This window comes from Oncorhynchus keta, unplaced genomic scaffold (assembly GCF_023373465.1).
Source record: "Oncorhynchus keta strain PuntledgeMale-10-30-2019 unplaced genomic scaffold, Oket_V2 Un_contig_26590_pilon_pilon, whole genome shotgun sequence".
Lineage (NCBI taxonomy): Eukaryota > Metazoa > Chordata > Actinopteri > Salmoniformes > Salmonidae > Oncorhynchus > Oncorhynchus keta.
The window spans coordinates 5516-15622 of NW_026285053.1; the positions used below are offsets into that span (position 1 = coordinate 5516).

The 10107-nt window shown below is 49.6% G+C and overlaps 1 protein-coding gene across 50 annotated transcripts; it reads left to right on the forward strand.

The window, feature by feature from the left end:
• Positions 1 to 2526: 2526 nt before the first annotated feature.
• On the forward strand, positions 2527 to 7726 carry LOC127922656 (uncharacterized). Of its 50 annotated transcripts, none has more exons than XR_008111880.1 (8): positions 2527 to 2632; positions 3353 to 3504; positions 4196 to 5534; positions 5588 to 5753; positions 6091 to 6251; positions 6452 to 6506; positions 6562 to 6616; positions 6671 to 7716. XR_008111880.1 is itself a non-coding variant. In XM_052506535.1 (8 exons), the coding sequence occupies exons 3-8, from the start codon at positions 5333 to 5335 to the stop codon at positions 6750 to 6752; spliced, it is 597 nt and encodes a 198-aa protein (XP_052362495.1). In that variant the 5' UTR covers positions 2527 to 2632; positions 3353 to 3504; positions 4196 to 5332; the 3' UTR covers positions 6753 to 7726. The 50 variants fall into 50 exon arrangements, 15 of the variants coding, with proteins under 15 accessions (XP_052362495.1, XP_052362496.1, XP_052362493.1 ...); XM_052506535.1 differs by lacking the exon at positions 6562 to 6616 and adding an exon at positions 5768 to 5852 and having other exon boundaries at positions 5588 to 5655; positions 6147 to 6251; positions 6671 to 7726; XM_052506536.1 differs by adding an exon at positions 5768 to 5802 and having other exon boundaries at positions 5588 to 5655; positions 6562 to 7726.
• Positions 7727 to 10107: the final 2381 nt, after the last annotated feature.

Below are 10107 nucleotides of genomic sequence, written 5' to 3' on the forward strand. Positions count from 1 at the left end.
ACAGAATGGACATTAAAAGTCTCAGAGCCCTCACCTATGGTAAGACTGGGTACTAGAGTTGTTAGTCTCTCTATGGTAAGACTGTACAAGTAGAGTCAAGTGTCTCTTTCAGAAACTATATTGCCATTAAGTTAACAACATAGCAGCATATTATCAGGTGTTTTCTCTCTAAGATGTGTTTTAAAATGACTTCTGGCTCAATGAAGACAATTAAAAAGTCCTTTCTTCCTGAACGATCTGCTCCCCTCTGGTTTTCAGGCTGCTGTCACAGTAAACTGCTGATCTGTGGTGTCTGCATAGTTTTGTTCCTGACCCTACCAACCTGAACTTCGTTCAGACATTTCTGTCAACGGTGGCACCTTTCACTACCAGACTGACATAGACTTCTATACAAGCTGGGAGACAAGTTCACTTCGCCTGGAGGCTTTAGGTGAGGCTTTCACTCCACCCAGTGTACAGAATGGACATTGGAAAGTTCAGAGCATTCTATGGTAAGATTGGGGAACGTAGATTCATTCATTACTAGAGCCATTCATTACTATTGGGTAAGAATGGCTCATTCAACTAGAAAGTAAAGACGTATTCATTCATTACTAGAAAGTTCATTCATTCATTACTATTGGGGCAGCATATTATTCATTAATATTGGGGAAAGTTCATTCATTCATTCATTAATACTGGCTAATATTGACAATTAAAAAGTAGTTTCCTGATTCATTCATTCTCCCTCTTAATATTGGGGGCTGCTTCACATTCATTAAACTGGGGAAAGTTCTGACTGTGGTGGGGAAAGTTCATTCATTCATTACTATTGGGGAAAGTTCATTCAGTCATTCGTTAATATTGGGAAAGACATTTCGTCATTACTATTGAGGAAAGTTCATTCATTCATTCATTACTATTGGGGACAGTTCATTCATTCATACAAGCTGCTAGAAAGTTCATTCATCCTTTATTCTTCCATTCAGTGTAGTGTTGGCTATTGAAAGTTCATTCATTCATTACTATTGGGGAACGCATTCAGGTACTATTGGGGGTTCATTCATTAATTGGGGTGTGGCTCATTCACATTATTGAAAGTTCATTCATTCACATTATTGGGGAAAGTTCATTCATTCATTACTATTGGGGAAAGTCATTCATTAATATTGGGGAAAGTTCCTCATCATTAATACTAATATTGGGGAAAGTTCATCATTAATATTGGGGAAAGTTGATTCATTCATTCATTAATATTGGAAACAATTCATTAATACTGGGGAAAGTTATTCATTAATTGCAAAAATCCATTCATTACTATTGGGGAAAGTTCATTCATTAATATTGGGGAAATTCATTCATTAATATTGGGGAAAGTCAATTCATTCATTACTATTGGGGACAGTTCATTCATTCATTAATACTGGAAAGTTCATTCATCCTTTTCATTCTTCCATTCATGTGTTGTCCCAACAGCGGATGCCATCAACAACGCAGCAGGTTATGGTTTTAAAGGTGTGGATGAAGCTGGACAGGTGTGTCCTGGGACCTCATCTCCAACATCAATCTGGGATTGATGTTTGGAAACAACAACTTTTAGCTTTGCAAAAATGACTTGAAGATATTGAACTCTCTCTCTTTTGCAGACAGCAACTAGCTTCAAGAAGTTCATAGATAACTGGAATATTCAGACTGGTGTTTGGCTCAAAACGTAAGTATTAATACCTAGATATTCTACTAAGATATTCTACCAAGATATGCTACCTAGATATTCTACCTAGATATTCTACCTAGATATGCTACCAAGATATTCTACCAAGATATTCTACCAAGATATTCTACCAAGATATTCTACCAAGATATTCTACCAAGATATTCCACCAAGATATTCCACCAAGATATTCCACCAAGATATTCCACCAAGATATTCTACCAAGATATTCTACCAAGATATTCCACCAAGATATTCTACCTAGATATTCTACCTAGATATTCTACCAATATATTCTACCTAGATATTCCACCTAGATATTCTACCTAGATATTCTAAGATATTCAAGATACTAAGATAATGTCCTCATATGCATAACATTAGTACAAAACCAATTTTCTGTACATTCATGAATGTTAATTTTATTCTGTTAACTGCATAACAATATATCTGACCCAGGTCTGTTTATAACTCCCTCTGTTCAGTGTGTGTTACCCCGTGCTCCCGACCGTGCTACCCCACAGCCCCGACCTTCACCCTGTCTCCTCTCTCTTCAGTGTGTTACGACCGTGCTCCCCGCTACCCCACAGCCCCGACCTTCATCCTGTCTCCCTCTCTTCCACCGCCCCCACAGCCCCGACCTTCCTGTCTCCTGTTTTCTGTCTTCAGTGTTTATTTTATTCTGTTAACGTGCATAACAATATACAGCCCAGGTCTGTTTGTAACTCCTCTCTGTTCAGTGTGTATTTACGACCGTGCTCCCCGTTACCCCACAGCCCTGACCTTCACCCTGTCTCTCTCTCTTCAGTGTGTGTTACGACCGTGCTCCCCGTTACCCCCACAGCTCTGACCTTCATCCTGTCAGCTCTATGGCATGGAGTTTACCCCGGATACTACTTCACCTTTATTACTGCTATACCCATCACACTGGCAGCTAGAGCTGTGAGTACCATTATTACTGCTATACCCATCACACTGGCAGCTAGAGCTGTGAGTACCATTATTACTGCTATACCCATCACACTGGCAGCTAGAGCTGTGAGTACCATTATTACTGCTATACCCATCACACTGGCAGCTAGAGCTGTGAGTACCATTATTACTGCTATACCCATCACTGGCAGCTAGAGCTGTGAGTACCATTATTACTGCTATACCCATCACACTGGCAGCTAGAGCTGTGAGTACCATTATTACTGCTATACCCATCACACTGGCAGTTAGAGCTGTGAGTACCATTATTACTGCTATACCCATCACACTGGCAGCTAGAGCTGTGAGTACCATTATTACTGCTATACCCATCACACTGGCAGCTAGAGCTGTGAGTACCATTATTACTGCTATACCCATCACACTGGCAACTAGAGCTGTGAGTACCATTATCACTGCTGTACCCATCACACTGACAGAGCTGTGAGTCTTTCTCTCGCTCTCTTTCTCTCGCTGTCTTCCTCACACACACACACACACACACACACACACACACACACACACACACACACACACACACACACACACACACACACACACACACACACACACACACACACACACACACACACACACACACACACACACACACAGCACTCCCTCATGTGTCTCCTCATCTCAGCCTCACCCAGGGCCGGCCATAACCGTGTTCTGTCTCCCACACCGCAGGTCCGTAAGAACGTCCGGCAGTATTTCCTGTCCTCTCATCCTGTGAAGCTTGTCTATGACGTAGTGACCTGGGCAGCTACTCAGCTGTGTGTCTGCTACACCGTCATGCCCTTCCTACTGCTGGCAGTAGAACCTACCATGCAGTACTACAGGTCAACATTCATTTAGGTTATTTTCCCTACTGGTCAAATGTGTCTCTTTTAACGATGATGGTCGTATGTAGCCTGGCCCCTGATCTGATGTGCTATCATGTCAACTTCGTGGCATGACAAGGAGTGTAATGTTAGCACAAACAGACTGGTACCCAGGCTAGGTCGTATGTGTTCAATTTAGTAGCTTAGTGTTCTATTATCTTAATAAGCCCTGGACACACAATGTTCCTCAGTTGTCTTTATGGAGGACAAGTGTGTCATCTCTAACCGTCAGTTGTCTTTATGGAGGAGTGACAAGTGTGTCATCTCTACCGTCAGTTGTCTTTATGGAGGACAAGTGTGTCATCTCTACCGTCAGTTGTCTTTATGGAGGACAAGTGTGTCATCTCTAACTCTACTGTCAGTTGTCTTTATGGAGGACAAGTGTGTCATCTCTACAGTTGTCTTTATCAGTTGTCTTTAGTTGTCTTTATGGAGGACAAGTGTGTCATCTCTACCGTCAGTTGTCTTTATGGAGGACAAGTGTGTCATCTCTACCGTCAGTTGTCTTTATGGAGGACAAGTGTGTCATCTCTACCGTCAGTTATCTTTATGGAGGACAAGTGTGTCATCTCTACCTTTTCTCTTATTCTGTCCATCTTTGTTGTTTTTGTTTCTGTAGCATTTCATCACATCTTCTTTCCTCCCGTAGGTCAATGTACTTCCACATTCACATCATCAGTATTCTGACTGTGATTGTACTGAGCCAGAGCCACAAACCAAGAGGCAGTAGCAGCAGCAGCAGCAACGGCACCAAGCCTGGACCGTATGATCCTCATCCCCAGGCCCAGCCTCAGCTCCAGCCTCAGCTCCAGCCTCAGCTCCAGCCTCAGCTCCAGCCTCAGCTCCAGCCCTCCAACAACAACGTGAAAAGAAAGTGAAGTGTCCCTCTGTGTGTGGAGGCAGCCAGAGACCTGAATGGGCCCACTGGGTCAGACAAAGACATCTCTGTGTGTCCACAACAAAGAGAGAGCTCAGCGGGGCTCAGAGGGGCCGAGGGACTGTGCCTGCTGGCCGGTCGGCCTTGCCACCCTGTACATCCAACACTTCTACTGCCAGGCTCCTAAAAGGCCTCTCTCTGCCCTGCTTGCCAATTCTCTGTTCTGTCTTTCCAAGTGTGCACTTGTTCACTTCCCTTCATGGATCTGAAAGGAAAGGACTGGCATACGATCTCCCTCTAGTCCAGCCCATAAACTCACCAATACAACACTTCTCATTCAATGTGTGGGAAGCTGTGCACAACTGAGAAAGTATACTTCAGGAGAAAGATCTGAGAATTGGGCTCAGACAGACAGGCAAACAGGCAAACAGGCAGACAGGCAGACAGACAGACAGACAGACAGACGGACGGGCGGACGGGCGGACGGGCGGACGGACGGGCGGACGGGCGGACGGGCAGGCGGACAGACGGACAGACGGACAGACGGACAGACAGGCAAACAGGCGGACAGACGGACAGACGGACGGGCGGACAGACAGACAGACAGGCGGACAGACGGACAGACAGAGAGAGACGGACAGACAGACGGACAGGTCCTAGAATTAGATGTGGCTGGCCCATTTCTTTTACATCTTACATCACCAGTTGTAGATATCATGTCAAACCCTTACGGGTTAGTGAGATATTAATGGTGTCTGTTTATTGTTGTATGAATGCAGGAAACATTATCCCTCAGGATGGCAGGTAGCCTCGAGGTTAGAGTGTTGGGCCAGTAACAGAGATGTAAAATCTGTCACTGTGCCCTTGAGCAAGGCACTTTAAACCTAATTGCTCCAGGGGCTCTGTACAATGGTGACCCTGACCGTGACCCCACTCCCTGCAGGTGTCTCGGGGGAGTTGGGATATGGTGACCCTGACCGTGACCCCACACCCTGCAGGTGTCTCAGGGGGAGTTGGGATATGGTGACCCTGACCGTGACCCCACTCCCTGCAGCTGTCTCAAGGGGGAGTTGGGATATGGTGACCCTGACCGTGACCCCACTCCCTGCAGGTGTCTCGGGAGTTGGGATATGGTGACCCTGACCGTGACCCCACTCCCTGCAGGTGTCTCGGGGGAGTTGGGATATGGTGACCCTGACCGTGACCCCACTCCCTGCAGGTGTCTCGGGGGAGTTGGGATATGGTGACCCTGACCGTGACCCCACTCCCTGCAGGTGTCTCAGGGAGAGTTGGGATATGGTGACCCTGACCGTGACCCCACTCCCTGCAGGTGTCTCAGGGGAGTTGGGATATGGTGACCGTGACCCCACTCCCTGCAGGTGTCTCAGGGAGAGTTGGGATATGGTGACCGTGACCCCACTCCCTGCAGGTGTCTCGGGAGTTGGGATGGTGACCCTGGTGACCCCACTCCCTGCAGGTGTCTCAGGGGGAGTTGGGATATGGTGACCGTGACCCCACTCCCTGCAGGTGTCTCAGGGGGAGTTGGGATATGGTGACCGTGTCCCTGCAGGTGGGGAGTTGGGATATGGTGACCGTGACCCCACTCCCTGCAGGTGTCTCGGGGAGTTGGGATATGGTGACCCTGACCGTGACCCCACACCCTGCAGGTGTCTCAGGGGGAGTTGGGATATGGTGACCCTGACCGTGACCCCACTCCCTGCAGGTGTCTCGGGGGAGTTGGGATATGGTGACCCTGACCGTGACCCCACTCCCTGCAGGTGTCTCAGGGAGAGTTGGGATATGGTGACCGTGACCCCACTCCCTGCAGGTGTCTCGGGAGTTGATATGGTGACCCTGACCGTGACCCCACTCCCTGCAGGTGTCTCAGGGGAGTTGGGATATGGTGACCGTGACCCCACTCCCTGCAGGTGTCCAGGGGAGTTGGGATATGGTGACCCTGACCGTGACCCCACTCCCTGCAGGTGTCTCAGGGGTGGGATATGGTGACCGTGACCCCACTCCCTGCAGGTGTCTCGGGGGAGTTGGGATATGGTGACCCTGACCGTGACCCCACTCCCTGCAGGTGTCTCGGGGGAGTTGGGATATGGTGATCCTGACCGTGACCCCACTCCCTGCAGGTGTCTCGGGGGAGTTGGGATATGGTGACCCTGACCGTGACCCCACTCCCTGCAGGTGTCTCGGGGAGTTGGGATATGGTGACCCTGACCGTGACCCCACTCCCTGCAGGTGTCTCGGGGAGTTGGGATATGCAAGAAATACACTTGTGTGTGACAGGACAAATATAAGCCCCGCCCCACAATCTTTTTGAATTATTTGTCCCAAATGGCACTCTATTCCCTTTATAGTCCAGATGGGTCCTGGTCCAGATGGGTCCTGGTCCAGATGGGTCCAGATGGGTCCTGGTCCAGATGGGTCCTGGTCCAGATGGGTCCCGGTCCAGATGGGTTCCGGTCCAGATGGGTTCCGGTCCAGATGGGTCCTGGTCCAGATGGGTCCAGATGGGTCCTGGTCCAGATGGGTCCTGGTCCAGATGGGTCCAGATGGGTTCTGGTCCAGATGGGTCCTGGTCCAGATGGGTTCTGGTCCAGATGGGTTCTGGTCCAGATGGGTCCAGATGGGTCCTGGTCCAGATGGGTCCAGATGGGTTCTGGTCCAGATGGGTCCTGGTCCAGATGGGTTCTGGTCCAGATGGGTTCTGGTCCAAAGCAGTGTAGTGTATAGAGAATAGGTGCCATTCAGAACATAGTTATGAGGCTCTAGTTCGGAGCTGTTTGGATCGTTTTTAACACTGGATGCTGTACATCAGGTCTCCTAATATTCATTTCATGTGTCTCTATGTATATAAGAGGATGGACAAGTTTACTTTTATTGGGCAAGAACTTGAGATTTCATTAATTTGTCAGTTAAAAAAAAAAATGTAAATGTTGTATTAACTTTAGAGTCTTACAGTCTCAGATGAGGTGCAGGAAGCACCAATGACTTCTGAAGGAAAGTGTTTGGGTTCTGTCCCGAATGGCACCCTATTGCCTGTGTAGTGCACTACCTTTTAAAACAGGGCCTTATGGGGACGCAGACGTTGACTTTGTTTCAGGGGATGATGTGGAAGTCTTCTATGCCTCAGAAGAAGGTCCAAGATCTTCACACTACAAGATCTTCAACATTTCAAGTCCTGAAGCAGCTGAACCACTAATGATGCTAATATGAAGAGTGTCTGGACACTACACATTACACACACTACACACACACTACACACACACACACACACATACACACTACACACATACACACACACAGTTCACACACACACACTACTCACACACACATACACTACACACACACATACACACTACACACACGCTACACACACACTACACACATACACCACACAGCTACACACACACACCACACAGTTCACACACACACTACACACATACACTACACACCACACACACACTACACACACGCTACACACACACTACACACACACTACACACACACTACACACATACACTACACACCACACACACACTACACACTACATTTCTAGTCAGTTTACCATAAATATGTTTTTATCACCCAGACAGTTTGAATTTGTCTTCTTTTTTTTCTTATAATTCCACCAATCAAGTTATTAAACAATATTAAGAGCAAAAAAAAAATAAAGAAATTAAAAATGATTTTGATTGTTGATTGTGTCTTGAATAATTACTGTCAAATTGTAACGTCAGTGGCATAACGTTCACTATGGACACACAGCGACACAATGGCAATAACATCAGTTGTAATGTAACTACTATGAGCCCATATGATAGAGGAGATAATATAATAATAATAATAATATATGCCATTTAGCAGACGCTTTTATCCAAAGCGACTTACAGTCATGTGTGCATACATTCTACGTATGGGTGGTCCCGGGGATCGAACCCACTACCCTGGCGTTACAAGCGCCATGCTCTACCAACTGAGCTACAGAAGGACCCCTAGTTACTGATACAGGTCTGAAAGACCTATGGAGACGAGACGGCAACACACTGTACAAGATGCCCATCTTCAGATAACTCTCTTCCTCAACCACAGAACAGCTGGTTCAGTCTCATTCCAGGTGATCCGTCATCTCTGGAGGCGGCAGGGTAGCCTAGTGGTTAGAGTGGAGGGACGGCAGGGTAGCCTAGTGGTTAGAGTGGAGGGGCGGCAGGGTAGCCTAGTGGTTAGAGTGGAGGGGCGGCAGGGTAGCCTAGTGGTTAGAGTGGAGGGGCGGCAGGGTAGCCTAGTGGTTAGAGTGGAGGGCGGCAGGGTAGCCTAGTGGTTAGAGTGGGGGCGGCAGGGCAGCCCAGCGGTTAGAGCGGAGGGGCAGCAGGGTAGCCTAGTGGTTAGAGGGAGGGGCGGCAGGGTAGCCTAGTGGTTAGAGCGGAGGGGCAGGGTAGCCTAGTGGTTAGAGTGGAGGAACGGCAGGGTAGCCTAGTGGTTAGAGGGAGGGGCAGCAGGGTAGCCTAGTGGTTAGAGTGGAGGGGCGGCAGGGTAGCCTAGTGGTTAGAGTGTAGGACTGCAGGGCAGCCTAGTGGTTAGAGTGGAGGGCTGGCAGGGTAGCCTAGTGGTTAGAGTGGAGGGGCGGCAGGGTAGCCTAGTGGTTAGAGTGGAGGGGCAGCAGGGTAGCCTAGTGGTTAGAGTGGAGGGGCGGCAGGGTAGCCTAGTGGTTAGAGTGGAGGGGCGGCAGGGTAGCCTAGTGGTTAGAGGGAGGGGCGGCAGGGTAGCCTAGTGGTTAGAGTGGAGGGGCGGCAGGCAGCCTAGTGGTTAGAGTGGAGGAACACAGGAGCCTAGTGGTTAGAGTGGAGGAACAGCAGGGGAGCCCAGTGCCAGGGAGGAGCCGCAGGCAGCCTAGTGGCCAGAGTGGAGGGGCGGCAGGGTAGCCTAGTGGTTAGAGTGGAGGGGCGGGCAGGGCAGCCTAGCGGCCAGGAGGGAGGCGGCAGGTAGCCTAGTGGTTAGAGGAGGAGGCAGGGTAGCCTAGTGGTTGAGTGGAGGACGGCAGGGCAGCCTAGTGGTTAGAGTGGAGGGGCGGCATGGGTAGCCTAGTGGTTAGAGTGGAGGCGGCAGGGTAGCCTTGTGGTTAGAGTGGAGGGGCAGCAGGGTAGCCTAGTGGTTAGGAGTGGGAGGGGCAGCAGGGTAGCCTAGTGGTTAGAGTGGAGGGACGGCAGGGTAGCCTAGTGGTTAGAGGGAGGAACGGCAGGGTAGCCCTAGTGGTTAGAGTGGAGGGGCAGCAGGGTAGTCGAAGGGTTAGAGGGAGGGGCGGCAGGGTGCAGCCTAGTGGTTAGAGTGGAGGGGCAGCAGGGTAGCCTTGTGGTTAGAGGGAGGGGCGGCAGGGCAGCCTAGTGGTTAGAGGGAGGGGGAAGGTAGCCTAGTGGTTAGAGGGAGGGGCGGCAGGGCAGCCTAGTGGTTAGAGTGGGAGGGGCGGCAGGGTAGCCCAGTGGTTAGAGTGGAGGGGAAGGCAGGGTAGCCTAGTGGTTAGAGTGGAGGGGCGGCAGGGTAGCCTAGTGGTTAGAGTGGAGGGGCGGCAGGTAGCCTAGTGGTTAGAGGGAGGGGAGGGCAGGGTAGCCTAGTGGTTAGAGTGGGAGGGGCGGCAGGGGTAGCCTAGTGGTTAGAGTGGAGGGGCGGCAGGGTAGCCT

Coding starts and splice junctions, on each gene's coding strand:
- LOC127922656 (XM_052506529.1), top strand. CDS start 5,333: ATGGTGACCCTGACCGTGACCCCACTCCCTGCAGGTGTCTCGGGGGAG. Junction 5,535..5,587: donor CGTGACCCCACTCCCTGCAG/GTGTCTCGGGAG, acceptor CACTCCCTGCAG/GTGTCTCGGGGGAGTTGGGA. Junction 6,252..6,561: donor CGTGACCCCACTCCCTGCAG/GTGTCTCGGGAG, acceptor CACTCCCTGCAG/GTGTCTCGGGGGAGTTGGGA.